At 43.3% G+C, this 21878-nt stretch overlaps 1 protein-coding gene across 3 annotated transcripts in view; it reads left to right on the top strand.

The window, feature by feature from the left end:
* The first annotated feature begins 3861 nt into the window (after positions 1-3861).
* LOC148028289 (uncharacterized) overlaps positions 3862-21878 on the top strand; it is a 59776-nt gene continuing 41759 nt past the window's right edge. For 2 of the 3 annotated variants that reach the window (XM_087690094.1, XM_087690093.1), the window contains exon 1: positions 3862-4904. In XM_087690094.1, the coding sequence (XP_087546220.1) occupies positions 4092-4904 (813 nt within the window). In that variant the 5' untranslated portion in view covers positions 3862-4091. The remainder of the gene's footprint in view (positions 4905-21878) is intronic. The other variant, XM_087690096.1, reaches the window with a different exon arrangement.

The following is a 21878-nucleotide window of genomic DNA, read 5'->3' as shown; positions in this document are numbered from 1 at the left end:
ACAATTATATCCAATGCAATATCGTCTCCCAATCTAATAGAATACGTAATAGTTTAGTAGCTATGAAACCAATGGTGATGTGAGGCAACATGGAATGAAGCCCTTGAATCAAGAAGCCAATATTGAGAGTAAGTGAATAGTGCAACCAATCAACTAAGTAGTATCAAGAGATGAAGCTACAATAATGTAGTCATTAGAATTGTACTCTAATGCATTTATCTCCTCTATCTTCACACTAAACTAGATACAATATCAGTGGACTTTGCATTTTCCTGTACTTTTCCCTTGCCTTTCTCATTGAACTTGTCATTGTGGATCTTATGGCACTATGGCCCAATATGAATAATAGTAACATATCAAAGAGGACTTATGATGGTGGGACTTACTACAAGATTGTCATGAGACCAAGGCTTGTTTTGCCCCCTTCTACCACGGGTATATTACCATTTCCACCATTTCTGCCTCTAACAATCAATGTATGAGAAGTGCAGGTTGCATCAATATTCTTCATGTTTAATTCTTTGATCAATAGAGCACTCCCTACATCATTGCATTTAATATCACCCCCAGGGGTATTAGCACTCATAGCAATACGAAATGTATCCCATGATTCAAGCATTATGATAAGTAAGAATAAAGACTTTATGTTATTCTCAAACTTGATGTCTAGTGAGATAAGTTAGCTAAAAATAGAGTGGAACTCATCCAAATGAGTAGGCATAGAGATATCCACCTTCATACAAAGGTCTTCAAGCTGTTTCAATGAATATAATTAAGATGCAAGACTCTACTTGTCATATGCACCACCTTTAGCAAGGACAACATTGAGGTACACCTACTTAGACAAAGACAATATGATAATGGAGTTGCATAACTCATAAAGCTCATCCCACTCTTCTCTATCCCAACCTTCTGGCTTTATGCCCTTTGTCTTTACTGGTCCAACAAGCTTTTTCTATACCAATACTTGCCATATTTGTGCCTTCCAATTTTGAAAGTTGTTACCATCACACATTTTAATGTTGAAAATAATAGTATTGACTCTTGCATGATAAGTACTTGTCACAACGATTGTAGAGTATATGAGTATGGACTGCTATAATTACAATAAAACAACCCCAAAACTAAGTACAAGAGTATGGGTTGCTGTAGTTACAACAAAACGACCCCAAAATTGAGTCAAAAGGATAGGCAAGAGAATGGGAACAAAAGAGGGTATAGTTGTCCACAAAGAATAGGCAGTAGAGTGCTCAAACAAGGCATTTGCACTCAAAGAAACTACTCTAAATCCTACATTGCTATCCATAAACTGCACTAAATGACTATATATCAGTAGACAAATGATCAATGGAGTAAGCTCCCAGTGCTAGGAATATCTAGGTAGCAATCTCGGATATATAGAATGCAAATAGTAGTGTGCAGCAACCAAGTACCAAGAACTGTTAAAGCACACAGTGTCAGATACATAGATGTATATTATACAACCAATGCATTCCAAGTATCCACCACTTGACAACCCATCAACAATGATAGGTATAGGGTATCCAAATGCTCAAAAGCAAATTAGCCCATAAGAGTCAATATATGTAAGAACAGTATATGTATGTATCAAATGAGCATATACATGAGCTAGAGACTCCCATTGCCTCTAAAGAACCAAGCTATGTGAGACAAAATACAAGTATCTCCCACAAAAAGTAAATATGGGATGTCCAAGAGCCAAGCAAAGCTCAATACATAATGGTTATAACAACATGGTGGCATTTCGAAAGTAGTTGCAAGCATGCAATACATAAGCTTTAAACTTGTAAGCCATAGGATACAATAGCAAAAAACCTTCGAAATATAGAGCTAAACAAGGTCTAATTGATCAAAAGCCTTTCTCGAGCATTAATACATCATCCAAGCATAACAAACTTACCCCATAAGCATTAATAGGACATTAAAGCAATCAAATACTTAGCGTGATCCTGAATAGTAGTGAACAATAGGTTTGTCCTAAATGCAATAAATAACACGTTTGTCCTCAACACAATGAATAGTAGGTCTATCTACCACATAGTTAATAGCAGGCTTGTTTTGCACATAGTGAACAACAAATATATCTTGCATAGAGCGAACATTAGGTATGTCCTACATAGAATGAACAATAGATCTGTCTTGCACAAAATGAATAGTGAGCCTAGAAGAGGTAAAAAATGGTAGGAACAAGGGCGATCACATTGATGATTGCTGATTGTTTGTTGCTACTATTGACCTCAATGCTCACTTGGCAAAAGCTTAAAAGTTCTGGAGAAAGGCCTTGATCAAAGTTGGAAAGGGTGGAAGTAATTAGGGAAGCAATGGGACTGATGCATACCTCAATGAGTGGCTACCATGGAAGTTGTTGATGAAGCTTTCTTCCCAAGTTGAAGTGAATGTCAATGAAGCTTCTTGAATGCCCATTCTAATACCAGTTGAAAGGTGGAGCTAGAAGTGGAAGCACACATGGAAGCAAGAAGAGAGTAAGAGCTATAGAGGTTCAAGCAAGAAAAGAGAGATGTGTGTAGGGAACTCCAATAGTCACAATGTGTGACTTGCCTTCCCTTATTCTGTTGCCATTGAAAAGATAAAGAATAAAGTGATAGTGATTGGCGCTCGTTACCTGAAATGTATATAAGTAAATGTAGGTGGCTAGGCATAGGTGGCATGTAACCCCCAACACTAATGGGTGGGAGGATACCTTCTAACCAGATGATCTATGCCGCTAATGGGTGCGACGAAGCTTTCTAGAGTACAGTGGGTCCAAAGAAAACCAAGGTTGGATCTATAAAAAACCACCATTGGGTGGAGAGTTTGTAGACAACTTACATTGCAACCTTCATTAGACACAATACGACCACTTTGTTTGGTCAAGTCTTATTTGGATAAGTTTTGGCACTTGTTGATATGATGTAGTCCTTGTCTCACAATGATAGGTACTAGTTTGTTTCCATGCACTTGTTGTATTGCAAGACATTATATTCATGATGATATTTGTTTCATTTTCCTTGGAATGATTTTATTGATTACTTCTTGTTTAAATGGATCATTCAACCTAGGTGCTACCTTACCCAAAAAAGGTTGCACGTTGAACCATGTCATATGAATTTTACGCTCATGACAACTTGCATGCATGAGCTTTAAAACGGCTAGTCCAAATGAGTTGTCTTCTACACACAAGGACTTCATATTATCTTTGGTTCGAATAAGTAATATTTTGAGAAGTATTTGATTAAATGCTTGAATGGTCTTTATATTATAGACTTTAAGTGATAATTGTTGTCCATGTACATAGTAGCAACCCACCAGCTTATGAAGATAACATACTTGCTTAGATTATTCCATGTTGATACTTATAGTTCCATGCTACTAGGGGTAATGGGAGTAATGGAGCTCCATTGTCCTTGCTCATAAGTGGGAGGATGGGAAAACATGAGGGGAAGGATGCCTCAAGTTTACATTCTTCTCACAACCATTCTTGAATGCAACAGGGTTTTGCTTACTTTTTGAGCTCTCCATGAATGGCATTTCATAAGGGATGTGTGTTCGCTAATAAAGCCCTAGAGAGAAACCTCACCAATGACCTTTTGCAAGTGGGACACGGCTCCTACGAGATACCAATATGTTTTTTCTCTTTCCTTCTTGATAGAGTTGTGAGGTTATGTTTACATGCCCTGAAGGGAAACCTCACCGCTTGGCTTCTTTTGCACTTGGGACACAACTCTTACAAGATACCAATGCTCACTCAATACAAGATACTAGTACATTTCTTTGGTTTCACACACATACACATACACATACACATACCGCAGACACATAGAGTTGTAAGGCCTCGTTCACATGTCGTACTCTCTACGAGTTTTCTCAGTCGAGCTTGGTAAAATATCCTTGGCTAAAAGCCGATGCTTGTTGGCAAACGACGAGAATCGACATGACTAGCGACGGCGTGACCTGCCAGTTTGGCCGTCGGCTTTTCCGAGTACCGTCCTCCTCCGCACGGGATTTCGCGGCGTTTCTGTGTTACTTCTGGTGGAGTGACGGGTAGCCTGGAAGGGAAAACCGAAGAAAGAATGAGCGAGGAGGATGAATTTGGCGACTTGTATTCCGACCTGCTCCCTGCCACCGCCACCATCGCCCCTCCTTCAATTAGCTCCAGGTCTCGATTCCTTGACGACTATGAGGAAGCAGAGCTTGCCGCTCCTGGCTCAATGTTCGGCCTTGACGATTCCGAGGATGAGCAGAAAGAGCTGCCTCGGGCAGCAGACGTCGAGCTAATTAATGGAAATTCGGAGGAAAAGCAGCTAGGAGGGGAAGGACAATTCCGCATTGAACAGGGGTTCTCGGCATGCAAGGACAAACGGTCTAGGGATACGAGGCAGTTTAATGAAGGGGAAGGAGCACTAGGGCACACAGACGATCCATCAAATGGATTGGGCGAGAATTCTGCCAGGGATGTTGCATCTTTGGATGTTGCTCAAGCTGGAACAGCACTATCTGCAACAAAACAGGCTATTGAAATTAAGCTCGAGGAAGCAAACGGGGCTCCAGCTCTGGAAGACAATGATCCAGAGAGTGATAGTGAAGATGATCTGCACATTGTACTTAACGACCAGCTACCACCACATCAAGTTTATGAGAGAGATACAGCCCAGCTGGACAGTGAAGATGAAGATGGTGAGGATTTTGTTGTCCTTGCCAGCAATGCTGCAGTTGATGATGGTGAGGAATTGCCTTTACCACTTGATGGGGCACAGTCCATGGTTACTGACAAACCTGTGTCTGGAGGAGAGAAACAAGGAGTTACAGGAGAAGAGAAATGCCAAAGTGGAAAAGGAACTTCACAACATCAGCGCATTAGCTATGGCTATCACCATCAGTATCGAGTAACTATCCTTACATTCATGAGTAAAATTACGTGCTCTTGTATATACTGGTGCTCTTGTATATACTGTCTCAGAAGTGGTAGTGAAGCTTTTGTCTAAAGTGTATCTACTTCTGTTGCCTTTCTGTACCTAGCCAAGATCACAGTCTTACCCTATGCAATATACAGTTGGACATACAGCTTTTCAATTCTGTGAAAAAAAGGGCCTCCTATTCAGGCATGCATTATGATTTTTGTAGTTCCAGAAGGTTGTGTTTTTGTGTGCTTTGAAGGTTGCACAAGTACTAGTGGTAGCCATTTTTATTCTGCAGTAGTCACACATTGTTATAAGGCCAAGTCAGCATGTGGGCAGAGTTGTTCTCTGTTTTTCTCAAGGATGCTAGCTAGTATAAATGTCAATGAAGAACTGCCAAGATCAAGGAAAAATGCTCATCTAGTGGGCCAGAAATGAAATCTCAGGGCTTGTTTTCTATTTGTTAGACAGAGCAAAATCGATGTTTTTGATCGACAATCCTGACTGCCTTGCAGTATGCCTGGCTTTTATAAATTTTGTTTAAGCTGGCTGGCTGCCAGCTTACTGTTCACATCTGCTGAGTGCAGCTGGCTGGCATTGCATTTGAATGATTGCACTTTGAATAAAGTTTCGACAGATTGTATGGCTAGTTTGGCTGGACCTGTAGTGGCACATGACACCTACATACTTGCACACACACAAGAAAGAGAATCTACTGATTGTTTTATTGCCGCGTGTGTTCTAGCAATAACATTCTTAGTGGTTGAAGCGTTAGCATTAGTTAGCCCATGTCAAGTGTAAGTCAGCAGAAACCTTGCTAGACATGTGTTCGTGCCATAGTCATGTGGTTAGTGAATGTAATGGGTGTACAGGATTATCTGATGATCACAAAAGGAATGTTAAGGATTTGAAGTTTGATAGGATCTTTAAACTTGACAGTAAGTTATTGTTGTATCATTATCTTTTTTGCTTTTGTATCCTGAGGTTCTTAACGATTGATACCCATGTACATGTGGATATGGCAGCAGTTTTGCATTTACCATATAAAGAGAGGGATTTCTAAGTTACATCACATGTGTACTGGCAAGGTGGTTTACACAAGATCAAGGAGATGCTGTTTTTCTCCTATAATTGCAAATAGAGGAAGGACTGGAGATTCTTGAAGCACAAGAGGAATGAAGGACTGATCCCTTTTCCTTGCTTTATTGAATCCTTGTCCACCCTTTGCGGATGATGAGAATGTGGCGTACACATTTGTCACTTTGTTTGGCATTTAGCTGGTTAGACGTGGAGGCATTGACGCCAAACAAAATGAACCATGCCATGGAATCGACCATTTTTGGGAAATGTGAGTTATAACTATGTTTTTGAATGCCAAGGGGGAGGGCCTGAGGGGAGCCAACAATATTTGAGGACTAAAAAGGGGGAGTGAAGCCTAGATGATGTTGACGGAGGTTAAGAAGGTATAGATGGAGAGAAAGGGTTCCTTGTGAAAGCTTGAAGCTCATCATGGAAAGTGCTCTAGTGAATGAGAGAATCGTAATAGTTTGAAGGCACATACCGATGGATGTAGAGGAAAAAGATTAGCAGGTCCAAACATTGGTCCATGTTTGGCAAGATAGCAAACATGGGCAGCAGGGATAAGGGCCAGATCCCTGCTGCCCATGTTTGCTATCTTGCCAAACATGGACCAATGTTTGGACCTGTATGAGTGCTTGTTAGGCATTGTTTATACAAATATCCTTTTTGTTAGGCATTCAAAAGCAGTCCAACAGCTAGGTGATCATCACAAGGGGTTGTAAACAGTAAGTGCAGCTTACTGTGGTGATGATGACAGGTAGCATGAGTGACCAGCAGGCAGGGCGGCACTAGGATGACACAAATGCAGTAGTAGATGTCCTCTAGGTGCTGGGTGATGACAGGTTGGCCTGCTGAGACAGCAAACACAGCAGTCAGCTAGTCACAAATAATGATGGCAGCATCTAGAGAGTGTCAGGCAGTTGTGGAGGTCGGAGGAAACGATGATGGAGAATGCCAACAATTGAAGACTTGCCCGAGTGGGATGCAAGTAGCTTAGCACACACTCTATTTATGGAAGTGTAACCAACCAAAGTTTATGGGTTTGCTTAGGGGACACTTGAAGCACTCTTGTGCTTTTGAGTTAATTTTGGGGCTGTCTAATGAGCATTATGAAAAGTTAAATGTTAATGCACTTTCTTTAGCTCAAAAACACTTATTGTGTTCTCATAGCTTCAATCTCTCATCATGAATAGTTGTCTTCTTGGAAGGGTATGCTGCATGGGACTTGCCGGCTGCCACTTCTGAAGATATGCTAGGGTTTGCACTGAGAAAACACAGAATGTACGAACACAACCAAAGCACTAACTTTGACGAAAAATGCAAAATGGAAAATAGGGAAGAATGAAAGTGAAACTAAATGAATAATGTATGCTGAATGGATCATTAAATGTATAGAATGCTCAAAGGTAGAATACCTAGCTCTATCGGAGTGGCTTGAGGGAGGTGTCAAAGCTTTGTTGTCCAGTAGAGACGGTTTGAGTGGAGTAACCACCAGTTGGAGTAGAGGATGTTGTAGAAAAGTGCTGAAAATGCAAAAACACCATGACAATCCACGGTTTAGTAGTTTGCTCCACCAAGAGAGAGTGATTGTTGGATATTGTTTGCTTGTCAGTCTGCTCCTTTGCGAGACAATGGTAGTTTGACACCTTCCATTACTTTGGCTTCGTAGTTCGCTCCATTCAGAGATAGGGGTTCGCCCACCCTTGGCTGAGCATGATCCTCACCTTTTCCTACCCTTCACTACTTAGGTTTGAGAGGTTATCTTTGGGAGTTCTTTGACATCTTTGGCACCCTAGATATCTTCTTCAGCTTGATCAGCGGCACTTCCTTTGTCATTGGATGATTCAGTGTTCGTGATCCATGAGTTTTTAGATTCCCTATCTCTTGTAGAGGGGGATGTGAAGAAATTGCTAGGGTTTGCACTATATGACCACGACAGAAACACAAAGACACAGACAATGACATGCAAAACTCAAACCCTGAATACAAAACGCAAAACATAAAACTCAAAAATGCAAAAGCACAAACACAAATAGAGCAAGAAGGAGAACTTTGAAGTGAATGAATCAATGTAGTAAATGGATGTAAGAGTGTGCAAAATTCTCAAGGATAGAGCGGTGAGTGTTGGAGTGTGATGTCCACAAAGACGGATCCCGAGTGTCTTAAGCACAAGTCGGAGTGTGTTAGAGGGTGTAGAAGACCAAAACACAGATCATCGAAAGCAGTAGGATGTCTAGCGACAATAGCGGAGATGCATGAGGATGCTGATGATGGCTGAAACTGCCAAAATGCAAAAGAAGAGGTGTTGATTGGGACTGGCGATGGTTGTTTGGGGCCAAATGCAATAGTGGAAAAAGCATAAGCCAACATGCGGTAGTTTGGAAGGGCAATCGCCAAGGGCTAGAGCAGTAGACGGAGTGGTGGCAATAGTCACAAAGGTTGGACAGCCACGTGGAGGAAGATTGATGGCAAAGATCTTAATGTGAATGTGAAAAACCTACATAGAAGGGACGAAGCTTGAATGGGAGGCAACCTGTCTATTTGTAGATATGGATGGTCCCTCCATATTAGGGTTTCATAGAAACTGTCTTGAACTTGTACTGATTTTGCATTTTTCATTAAATAAGTATGTTTTGGGACTGCTTAAGAGGCTAGTCAGCATGGAATGCATTTCTTAGCACCTTGTAAGGCCCAAAACAAGCCTAGAAAGGAAGACTAACCTAGGTTTACCCAAGGCGTCCCATCCCAAAGTAGTTAGGGCATTGGACAAAGGGTGCATAATGGCTACACAATGGTCTACCAAGACTACAAAGTTGATGGATATCTTACCAAGGGAGTCCAAGTAGTCACCCTATAGAGATCAGGGCATCGAACAAAGGGTGCTTGTGGGTTGCTTGGTGACCCACCAAGTCCTACAAAGGCATATGGAACCACAATGAACCATGTGTATTTTTTTGGGTTTTTAAAAATAAATAAATAAATAGAAAGATGTTTGGAGAGATGGTTGGCGGTTGATTAAGTAACTGTACGACACGTGAGAATGAGAATGGATGGTTAGGTCCAATCCATCACAAAACAGACAAGCTACCCATACACTCGAGGGTGTTGATGAGGAGGGAAGGGGTGCTAAAGAAGTGGTTATGTGGTGTAAGAACTTTCGGTGGAGACAGCTTGCCTAGGGGTGCTTTGGACAATGAGATGCAAAGGATGCTACATATTGAGAACGCTCATGTAGCAAGTGCCACTTGGATAATGTCCCTCATGGGAAAATTATTCACTTGCCTAAGTGCCCTTTATAAAGATGATGAAGTCATGCAATGCAAAGGAGAAGGTACAATAGGGAAGGGAAGGTTGATGTTGAAGACAAGTGCCAAAATTGAGAGAATACCTAGAAGGGTAGCAACCCTCTCTCAACCATGGATGTGGATGGCAAAGGAGGAAGAGGAGCCAGATGTGGATCTTCATGTGGTGTCGAGAACCATGATGTGAGGAAGAACCCCAACTAGAAAAACAAGATAAAGGTCACCACCATGATAGCATCAAGAGAGAGGTTGCACGATTTGACTTGGGAGGGGAAGTTTGCATTCTGGTAGAAGAGCAAAACTCCTAGGATGATGAAACCATGAACGGAACGGTGCGTATTCCAAGTCTCTAGCAGGATCGATATAGACTTGCATGTGAGTCCTAGACTAAAAACAAAACCCCACAAAAGAGATGAAGATCTGCAAGTACAAGTGCCAGTAGTAAGATGCTCTAAAAAACAAAACAAAATTGAAAAGAAAAGCTAACGGAATGAACAATGCAATGATGCAAATGTGTATGTGTGTGAGAGAAAATGCAGTGAAAGACTTAAAAAACGAAAATCTAAGGACAAGATTCTATGATTCTGTTATGTAGTTGATTAGCATATTTAAATAGTCCCAAAACACTCTTAATTAATTAAAAACACAAAATTGGTGCACGGTTCGAGAGAGTTTCAGTGGTTCTCTAAAATCCTAATTTTTGGAATAGCTTTCAACATCTATAAATAGACAGGCTGCCCACCATTCAGTCTCATTATTTTTGTGCAGATTTCAACAATTCAGCCTCATCCTTTTTGTATAGATTTCAGCCATCAGCCTTCACCCATGTGGCCGTCTACCTTTCATGATTGCTGCCACTCCTTCCACAACTTCTTTAATGCTTGGCACCTTCTTCCATAGTTGTCGCCCATTGTTTGGCATCCTCTCTTGTTGTGTTTGGTCCATCAGCCATTGCCAGCTCACAAATTGCCTCCTCCTACTTGCACTTGACACTCCATCAGTCAGGGGACGGTTGCTGGCAGCCCTTCCGAGCTCTAGCAACCTTTTGCTGTCAGTGTTGATCCCTCCCTTCATTTAGTGGTAGGTGCCGACCATCTCCATCCTCTTGGTGGCTCCTACATTGTTGTGTTTTGCAGCTTTCTACTGTCACCTTTGTCCTCATGCACCATCGTTGCAGTCACCTCAGTCTCATGACTCACTGATAATCAGCGTTTGGTGTTTTCCTCACCTTCCACACTCTGACTGGTGGTCACAACACTTGGCATCCGTCTTTGGTGGACATCACTCTCGGACACTCCATTGCTTTGCCCTTGGGCATTTTGTACACTCTGACATTCATTTGCAGCATTCATTCTCTTTAGAGTTTCTTCTCTCCATGTTCGTCTTTGTGTTTGAGTTTTGGGTTTTGCGTTTGCATTTTGCGTTTAGGCTTTGAGTTTTACTTATCACTGTGTGAGTCTTTGTGTTTCAGTCTTGGTTGTACATGTGTTTTCTCAATGCAAACCCTAGCATATCTTCACATGGTATCATAGTTGGTGCTCTTCCTAAGAGTAACTTGTGGTGATTGTGGAGGCTAGTCTTTGTGCAAGACTCACACATGTCTCTATTCTAACTCAACTATCTTAGGCATCTTCTTCTGTGGATCCTATGATGTCGTACGAGGCTTCTCTATCATTGGAGACTCTGAGAAGTCATTATGGTCTCGAGGAGGAGGTAGACAAACCTTTACCTTTACCATCTTCTTCTTCATGTTTTGGTCATCTTATAGAGGAGGAGGTTGAGGAGTACTTGTGCATCATGTACAATTCGGTTGACACCTCTCCAAGTGCTACTACTCTATTTGGACTGATTGGTGAGATTAGCCACATCTCTGTTGATCTTGGAGGGACTACGTGTTGAGCTAAAATATGCATTACTTGCTGATTAGCCTCTTAAACAGCCCCAAAACACACTAAAAATGCTTTTAGAGTAAAACCCTAAAACGAGGAGCAGTTCGAGAGAGTTCAGTGGAAACCCTAAAACGGGGAGCGGTTCGAGAAAGTTTAGTGGAAACCCTAATTTTTGGGGCGCCCTTCCACATCTATAAATAGACAGGCTGTCCCCATTCAACAATCATCCTTGTTTTGCAGGTTACACCAGCCCACACACCCTTTGCTGCTGTTGGCGCCTAGTTTCCAGCCTGCACCCCGTCTCCATCTGCTGTCCAGCCATCATCGACTGCAGCCACATCATCTTCAGCCTGTCCATTGCTGTAGGCGATAGCTCTCAGCTGGTGGGGACTGCTCCAAACTGTCCCAGACTGCTGTTCAGCTTGCTGTCCATCATCTCCAGGGTCAGCCAGCCTGCGTTTTCAGCATGGCAGGCCCTGACACTCTCAGACACTGTTTCAGCCTGCTGTTTACAAGACTGTGCACAGTTTCCAGCCCTTGATCGGTGATACATTGCTGCGTTTACCAGTTTCCAGCCTCTAGACTGCAGCGTTTTGGTGACCAGCCTACTGCCATTCACTATTCAGCACTTCTACACTCCGACTGGTGGTCACAGACTTGGGATCCGTCTTCGGTGGACATCACACTCTGACATTGCTCTGCCCTTGAGCACACTGTACACTCCTACATTCATTTACAGCATTCATTCACTTCAGAGTTGTGTTCTCTCTCTCCCTTCTTTTGTTTGTGTTTGAGTTTTGAGTTTTGCGTTTAGGGTTTGAGTTTTGCCCTGTGTCTGTGTTTGTGTCTTTGTGTTTCTGTCATGGTTGTACACTCTGTGTGTCCTCAGTGCAAACCCTAGCACTCTTCTTAACATGGTATCAGAGCCGGTGCTCTTGTAAAGAGTATCCTGTGGTGGATATTGTTGAGAGTTAGTCTTTGTGCAAGGCACACAATACGACTCGTAACCGAATCACAATGTCCCAGACACCTTCTTCTCCAGTTCCTATGATGTCTTATAAGGCTTCTCCATCATTGGAGGCCCTGAGACGGCATTATGGACTCAGTGAGGAGGACGATACTCCACCTTCACCAGATTTCACTAACATGACAAAGAAGGACTTTGAGAAGTACTATCGCAACAAGTACGGTGATGTTTACACCCCTCCTACTAGTTTTGCTACCACATTTGGACCGGTTGGTGAGGTTGGCCACCTCTTCGATCATGGAGGACATACGGCATTCGGAACGTACGGTGATCCATCTTCATCATCTCCGCCAGGTCCAATGTCAGGTTTGTATAATTCTTTTGTGTTGCATGAATCAAAACCCTTGCTTGTTTCTTCTTTTGAGGTACAGGATCCGGATGGCTTTGCGTATGTGAACTTCAATAGAGGGGACTCACGAAGTAGACGAAATTTAGGTACATCTACAGCTTCTGTTTCATTTAAGCATATTACACACACTTCTCACTTCCCTCCCATCCCACCCTCTTCTATATCACACCTTGATCATCTCTCATAATCTTTCCAAAATCTTGGATTATACTCCACATTTGCATTACACACCTTAGGGGTGGGATCTACCATCTCTGCTCTTAGCACCTTTTCCTTCTCCACCCCATTCTCTACCTCTTTGCACCATGGTACTTCGTTAGTGGGAATGCCACCCTTTAACACAGTGTCTCTTACCTTTCAGCAAATTAGTACACCTATCACTCTTGGGTTGACTGTGATGGGCATCCCCCTCACTATCCCAAGCTTCACATCTTCCATGACCACTCATACGCAGGGGTTTCCATCCTCAGCTTATGGTGCGTCTTCACACTCTCCTTGGGTCACACCTACGCAGGGATTCCCATTTTCTGCTCCCCGTGTTCCCATCCCACCTCCTTGGGTTCCTCATGTGGCTACCATGCCCATGCCTAGTCAGCCCATCCCTACCTATGGATCCACCTTGCACACTACCCGCATGCCTGGTGGGCACTCTGGGGCCCATTCCCAAGTGTACTCCACTCCCCCATCCTACCCCCACCACACTTTTTCACACTATCCATCTCCGAGTACTACCGCTCCTGTTGCAATGGGGGGAAGAATGCCTTCATGGATAAGACACATTTTAACGGGTCAAATTTCATGCAATAAGTGCTTGAGTCTCAGGGTCTTTGGGACCTCGTCATTGGTCTAGAGCCTATGACGGACCCTCGACTAGCTCACCTTGACTACATCCATCAATGGAGAGTCCGCAATGCTACAGCCAATGTTGAGCTGATGCAGGGGTTGCTTCCTGAGTTTCACTCTCAATTGTAGCACTTTCTGCTCGCGTCAGAGCATTGGAGTCACCTTCTCGATCGCTATGCAGCTCGTGATCATACTCGGTGCATCAATCTCGACTTTGAGCTTCAAGAGTTCTCTCTTAAGGAAGGGGATGATTTGAAAGTTAGGCTGGCTGACTATAGGAGGTTACTTGCCGAGTTCGCCACTACTGGCTCTCCAAAGTCAGATGACGATCAGGTTACATTTTTCTTGAATAAGTTGCCCGCAAAATACTTCAGTTTCAACACATAATCTCCCAACCTCGATTGTCAACCTTGTACGAGTTTGATTGCCAGTTCTTGCGTCACGTAAGGTTGCATGATCAAGTCCACAAGAAATCCTTATCATAGCCTTATTTAGAGCAGAGGGGGTTGGTTGCTTCTTCTTCGGGAGGGAAAACCACCAGTGGCAAGAACTCTCTAGATGCGAAGGCAAGCCAATCAAAGGGTGACTCCTCTTCCTCCGATGGAACCAAAGAATCAAGACCTATCTGGCAGCAACTCCCTAAGAAAAACCGATTTTGCACACGCTGCCAGAGAGCAGGCCATGTGGATGAGGAGTGTCGCTCCAAGGCCCAAGGTCTTCCACCTAAAAAGCCTCAGCAGGCCGCTGTGACTTCACAATCCAGTGGGGCTACGCCTTCCGCTGCTACCCCATCTGCTCCTCCAACCCCCATAACGACTGCTGGACATGTGGCACCCGGACAGCCTCAGCGGCCATCCTTTTCTACTCCTAAAGGATTGGTTGATTGGTTTGCAGGTTCCGATCCCGTTGCATTTCATGCATCTATCTCACCTTCCTCCCCACCTCGTCAGGCGTTCCCTTGGCAGAGCTCTGCTACTGGACGTACGCGATGGTGGCCACCTTCTTAGACTAGCATGTCTCTAGGTCCTTTCGGATACCCTAGGTTAGTCTAGCATTCATTTTTCGCACTCTTAGAGTTGGGCCCATAGGATTTTTGTCTCTACATTTTAAGTCTTCCGTTGCATTTACTCACACACATATACACATTTGCATCTTTGCATTTGTTCCTTCAGTTAGCTTTTCATTTTAGTTTAGTTTAGTTTTTTGGAGTATCTCACTACTGACCTCTATGATTGCAGACTTTGATCTCCTTTGCAGGTTTTGTTTTCAATGTAGGGCTAACATGCAGGTTTGCCCAGTTCTACCTGGGCTGGAGACTTAGGATGTGCGCCGTTCCTTCATGGTTTCATCATCCTTGGAGTTTTGCTCTTCTACCAGCATGGAGGCTTCCCCTCTCGAGGCGGATCGTACAGCATCTCTCTTGATGCTATCATGGCGGTGACTTCTACCTAGCTCTTCCAGCTGGGATGCTTCCTCCTGCTCTTCATTCCTTATGGTTCTTGGCACCATACGAAGACCGACATCAGGCTCCTCTTCCTTCTTCGGCATCTACATCCAGGTTGAGAGGGGGTTCCTACCCTTCTTGGTATTCTACAGGCTTCAACACTTTGTCTTCGACATCGGCTTCTTCCCCCTGTTGTACCTTACCCTTTGCATTGCATGATTTCATTATCTTTGTACTAGGGCGCTTGGGCAAGTGAACAATTTCCCCATGAGGGACACTGTCCAAGTGGCACCTGCTGCATGAGCATTCTTCAGCATGTAGCATACTTTGCATCTCATTGTACAGGGCACCACTTGAGCGGATCCTAGGCTGTTTCCACCGGCGGCCGTTGTTACCACACCACCATTCTTCTTCATCACATGGATACCTCATCACCTACTTTTCCTCGTCATCGACACCTTGAGTGGATGGGCTAACTTGTACTGTTTTGTGATGTGTTGGGTATACCCTCCCTACTCTTGTCTTTTGGGTCACTATTCCTCAATCGGCCGCATCCCATAAAATTTACCACACTTATTAGAAAAAAAAAAAAAACAACACACAAAAGTTCCATGTAGTTCCATCTGCCTTTGTAGGGCTTGGTAGGCCACTGGGCAGCCGACGTGCACCCTTTATCCGATGCCTATCCTCTCTAGGGTGACTACTTGGATTCCCTTGGTAAGATAACCATTGCCTTTGTAGTCTTGGTAGGCCACTTGGGTAGCCGACATGCACCCTTTGTCCGATGCCTTGGCTGCTTTGGGGTGGGACGCCTTGGGATACATCAACATCACAATGGCTAGTCTCACCTTTCGGCTTAGTTTTAGGCCTGAGAGGGGGTGTTGAGCTAAAATATGCATTACTTGCTGATTAGCCTCTTAAATAGCCCCAAAACACACTAAAAATGCTCTTTTAGAGTAAAACCCTAAAACGGGGAGTGGTTCGAGAGAGTTCAGTGGAAACCCTAAAACGGGGAGCGGTTCGAGAGAGTTCAGTGGAAACCCTAAAACGGGGAGCGGTTCGAGAAAGTTTAGTGGAAACCCTAATTTTTGGGGTGCCCTTCCACATCTATACATAGACAGGCTGCCCCCATTCAGCAATCATCCTTGTTTTGTAGGTTACACCAGCCCACACACCCTGTGCTGCTGTTGGCACCCAGTTTCTAGCCTGCAGCCCGCCTCCATTTGTTGTCCAGCCATCATTGACTGCAGCCACATCATCTTCGGCCTGTCTATTGCTGTAGGCGACAGCTCTCAGTCTGGCGACAACTGTTAGTTGCTGGCGACTGCTCCAAACTGTCCCAGACTGCTGTTCAGCTTGCTGTCCATCATCTCCAGGGTCAGCCAGCCTGCGTTTTCAGCATAGCAGGCCCTGACACTCTCAGACACTATTTCAGCTTGCTGTTTACAGCAGACTGTGCACAGTTTCCAGCCCCCGATCGGTGGTACATTGCTGCGTTTACCAGTTTCCAGCTTCTAGACTGCTGCGTTTTGGTGACCAGCCTACTGCCATTCACTATTCAGCACTCCTACACTCCGATTGGTGGTCACAAACTTGGGATCCGTCTTCGGTGGATTTCACACTCTAACATTGCTTTGCCCTTGAGCACACTGTACACTCTTACATTCATTTACAGCATTCGTTCACTTTAGAGTTGTGTTCTCTCTATCCCTTCTTCTGTTTGTGTTTGAGTTTTGAGTTTTGCATTTAGGGTTTGAGTTTTGCCCTGTGTGTCTGTGTATGTGTCTTTGTGTTTCTGTCGTGGTCGTACACTCTGTGTGTCCTCAGTGCAAACTCTAGCACTCTTCTTAACACTACGACATTTGATGCATCTCGCAATCCATCTCCTTCATCTCAGCCAGGCTTTATATTAGGTTTGTATAACCCTTTTGAGTCTTATGAGCCAAAACTCTCTTCAGTTTTTCTTTTTGATATGCACGATTCGGGTGATTTTCAATATGTTAACTTTAATAGAGGAGGCTCTCGAAGCAAATTCCCTTCATTAGGTATATCTCTACTCTCAGTTTCATTTGAGCAGGTAGACCATACTTTTCAACTTCGTCCCATCCCACCACTATCTTCTCCACGTTCTAATCTACTTACATCTTCATCCCAAAACATGGGATTATACTTCACTTTTGCTCAAAGCACACTAGGGGTTGGATCTTCCATCTCTGCTCCTAGCACTTTCTCTTTCTCTATACCACTATCTACCTACCCTTCATTCACTTTACCTCTTGGTGCATCGTTAGGGGGAATGCCACCCTTTAATACTGTACCTTCCTCATACCCCCACTTTACCACATTCTTAACACTCTTGGACGGCTATGATGGACTTAAACTCGTAGGAGGTCGGGAATCTAGGTAGTGAGAATGTATTGGATAAAATGGAGGTATTTATCGGGCAACTTAATCAAGAAGAACATGACCTAGACTTCGGGGAGCTAGTATGAAGAAATTCTCTAAATGCAAGAAGCATAAAATCAATCGTACAACAAAGCACAAATTGATAAACACAGAACATAGTTAGGGTTAGGGTTAGGGTAACCCAGAGAGAGTGAACATGATGAATGATAAAGGGAATGCATAATGAAGATACAGTGCTCATGCAACAAACACACTATGGAGTGAATACTGAAGCTTGACTCTTGTAGCTCTAAGATCAACGCAGAGGTTGAGTTGTAGAGCGTGTCATACTTTGAACGGATCCCAAGTCGCAACAAAGGAAGCATCCAAGTATCGAGCACTAGCAAACGCAGCCAAGGAAGGTTGGATTTGACACACACACAGAGAGAGAGAGAGAGAGAGAGAGAGAGAGAGAGAGAGAGTAAAAACGATTTACGAAAAAAAAGGAGTAAAAACGAAGGTACCTAAGGAGAGAGGAAATTGGCGACTGTGTAGATTAGGTGAACACAAGCTCACGAAAAAAAAAGGACTAAAAATGAAGGTACCTAAGGAGAGAGGAAATTAGCGACTGTGCAGATTAGGTAAACTCAAGCTCACAAAAAAAAAGAGACTAAAAACGAAGGTACCTAAGGAGAGAGAAAATTGGCGACTATGTGGATTAGGTAAACACAAGCTCACTATGCTGGGCGACAGGTGGAAATTGATGGTGACAGTTGGATAAGAGAGATTGACTGTAAATGCAAGTAGGATGATGATAGTGACAGCTGGAGGAGAGAGACTAACTGTAAATGCAAGCAGGAGGATGATGGCGATAGCTCCTATTGATGGCGACTGGCCCTTGCAGCAACAAACACAAATTCCTTGATATTGATGATAGCTTCGCAAGGTAGGCAACAGGTAAAGAGGCTAGAAACAAACACTAGGTGATAGTGGATTGCAATGTTCTTCTCAAACGGGTGTGGGCAGCAGAGATATAGCTCGTGAAACGTGCAAAAACGAGATTAAGAGAGAGTGGTGGGCTGCATGTCTATTTATAGAAAGTTTGGGACACCCAAATTAGGGTTTTGCATGTGAAACAAGATAACTCTCTGGAATTACATTTCTTTTTAAAATAAGAATGTTTATTCATTAATTAAGTATGTTTTAAGGCTGTTTAAGTTTGACTAATGCATTTTTAGCTCAACACCCCATCTCAAGCCCAGAACTGAGCCATGGAAAATAAGCCCTTTATATTGATGCTTCTTTTACCCCAGTGATCTACCATGATTACAAAAGTGATGGTTATCTTATGAAGGGAGCTCAAGTGATCACCCCAAAGAGGCCAAAGTATTGGACCAAGGATGCTTGTTGGCTATCTAGGGGCCTACCAAGTTTAGCAAAGGTAGATGGAATCAACAACAGACCGTTTTTTTTTTTTGAAGGGCTTTTGGTGTAATTTGTTCAAAAGATTTAGCATTAAGTGATGGTTTCAAATCAATTTTCATCCCATTGAGTCAGTGTGCCTCGAAGTACGGAAAGTAAGGACGGATAGCTCCACTATCTTCATAAAACAAGCAAAACAATCCACACACTACTAGGGTAAGTATCTAGGGATACCTAAGTGTGCGTGGATGTACCAATCATATGGAGAATATGTGGAGAGAGGCAAGATGGATAAGCAAGTAAGACAAGCAAAGCCAGCATGCAAACATAGGAAAAAATTGCCTTTGGAGATTGCTATGTGCGATGCCATGAGTATGGTGGATTCAGAGTCGACCACTCCAAGGGTGATCGAAAAGGGATAAATGCGCATAGATGCATGCTTACATGAAGAGAATGCCAATGCTTGGGTCAATGCAAGTATTCATGCTCATGCAAAATGCGATGCATTGGTGTCACTTGGACAGTGCCCTTGTTGGGGAATTGTTCACTTGTCCAAGCACCCTTTTATAATCATGCTATCTTGCCAGTGCAAATGAAGTTATAAATGTTCATAATATATAATTTGTAATAAAGAAATGTTTGAAAGTAAAAAACTGCAAGCATCATCACTTTCACTATTAAGAGAAGGAAACTGTTTGCTCTCTAACTAGAAGGAGAAGTATGAGGGAAGCACACTCTCCCCATCAATTTAAAGAAGTAGAGAAGGGTGTACCCAAGCCAATCTATGGTAGAAGATACTGTAGAACCAATCAGTTGATCGCGCCTTACTAGGCGAATGGTGCCTAGGTCAACCTACTTCGTGGTGAAGTGGTAATGAACCGCCATGTGCCATGTTTGAGAGGTGATGATGGGATTGCCCGTAAGGGCAATGGCACTTTGATTGTCATAGTAGATAACTGTAGGCGACTCGCAAGGAAGTTGGAGTGCGGCTAGTAAGTTCCTTGGATAGATGGCCTTCATAGTATGATTGAAGAGAGCTTGATACTTTACCTCGGTCGTAGAAGCCACCACGATCTCTTGCTTATGGCTAGCCCAAGAGATGGGTGCAGTGCCCAAGGTGTAGAGGTAGCCTCCATGGATCATTGGGTGTTAAGATCTCCCGACCAGTCAAAATCAATATACCCTTGTAAGCATAAGCCATAACCATAAGTTAGTCCATAATTATAGGTATACCTTAAATATCTTCACACACGAAGATAAGCAATCCAATGAGACATTCTAGGTGCATTAAAATACTAGCTAAGCAAACTAATTGAGAATGCAAGATCTGGCCTAGTATGAATCAACCAGAGCAATTTCCCTACAAGAGAACAATAGGTAGGAGTATTAAAAGGCTAAATCGAGGTATCCTTGTGCAGATAGATAGTGGAATCTAGAGGTGTGACCACTGGTTGTGTCTGATCCGATGGTACAATACTAGTCCACTAATTGTAGGGCATACTTTTGCTATGACAGAAAAATATATATCTCGGATCTAATAATCTCTATCCCCAAGAAATAAGACGACAAGCCTAAGTTTGTTATCTCGAATGTAGAGCCAAGTTGTGCCTTGATTTCTACCAGAGTCGCAGAATCTGAGTCATTGGATATGCCATCAACATGTAGCAAGATATAGCTGACCCCTATGCTAGTGGTGCGCATGTATAGATTTGGATCATAGGGAATAGTGTCCATGAGTTCGTAAGAGCTCATCCATCCTGTGGTATGAAGATCTCGGTGCTTGCTTAAGTCCATAAAGAGCTTTTTACAAGCAAAATACCTTGTCAGTTTGGTTAGCAAAAGAAAAGCTAGGAGGATACTCCACATAGACTTCCTCCTCCAAATAACTGTTCAGAAAGGCACTTTTGACGTCCATCTAATAGATTGGCCAAGCGTCGTGAGCGGCGAGTGCAACCAATAAACAAAATCCTATCAACCGAGCGGTAGGTGCAAAGGTTTCTTTATAGTCAATCCCGTGCTTTTGCCTGAAAGCTTGCACTACAAGGCGAGCCTTGTATTTGTCTAACGTACTATCAGCCTTTAGCTTGGTCCTAAAAATCCACTTCATCCCGATGACCGGTTTGTGATGATGAGGACAATCCACCAATATCCAAGTTCCATTGCGATCAATATTGTCCAATTTCTTCTCCATGGCCTCACGCCACAAAGGGTCTTGGAGAGCCTCTTGCCAACTGTCCAGCTTAGAATGTGCAATGTAATCAGTTGTAAACAATGGCGCATATGAAGCCTGAGGAGCGAGCCGAGCAGACCTTCTAGGGCCCTCCATACTGTAGTCCGGTGGAAGGATCTGCGAATTCGGCATGGCTTGCTAGTATCAGTGAGGTAACCGGTCTCACGGAAGAGGCTAAGGAGCTAAAGTATCTGCAAGAAGGTTAGGAGCGGGTAGTAGATTTGGCTTAGTAGGCATGATCTCATATGATGTGAGTGAAGGTGAGGGCAAAGAGTCTAGTGCAAAGGACTGTACTCTGTTCCTCTTATCAAAGACGACATCACTCCTAATGATCACCTTGTTCGTCTGAGAATCGAACAAACAATAGGCTTTTGCTTTGGTAGAATAGCCCACAAAGATTAAGAGATCAGCTCGAGAGGTGAGCTTTCCTATCTTGTCATGAGGAGTGCGTATAAGTACGACTACCGAAAACTCTGAAGTGAGAAATAACAAGTTGAGAGCCAAAAAATGCCTCATATGGAGTCTTTTTAAGGACCGATGTAGTTGGGTGTCGGTTGAAGATGTACATTGAAGTGTTAACAGCTTGGATTCAAAGGCGGTTAGGGAGCTCTGCTGCTAACAGCATAGAGCGTGCCATATTCAGGATTGTTTGGTTCCTACATTGTACGACTCCATTTTGTGTGAGGGATTGGTAGAGGTGAGCTAGTATGCAACGCCTTGCTCTTGTAGAAACTCAGAGAACTTGTGGGAGGTAAATTCGCCACTAGAATCACTCCTCATAGTATCCATATGACAACCAATCTGGTTATGGACTAGTAGCACCCGAGCACTAAAATAAGTAAATGCATTAGACTTGTGCATGAGGAAGTACATCCACATGTATCTAGAGAAATCACACTATAAAAAAGAAGTACAATGTGCCATTTAAGGCGGTAGTGGATGTGGGACTACAAAGATCTACATGAATGAGCCTAAGGGCAGTAACATCACG

Source organism: Lygodium microphyllum, chromosome 12 (genome assembly GCF_053477565.2).
Source record: "Lygodium microphyllum isolate KBCC chromosome 12, Lygodium_microphyllum_v1.1.10, whole genome shotgun sequence".
In the NCBI taxonomy this organism is placed as follows: domain Eukaryota; kingdom Viridiplantae; phylum Streptophyta; class Polypodiopsida; order Schizaeales; family Lygodiaceae; genus Lygodium; species Lygodium microphyllum.
This window is presented reverse-complemented; position numbering and strand designations above follow the sequence as displayed.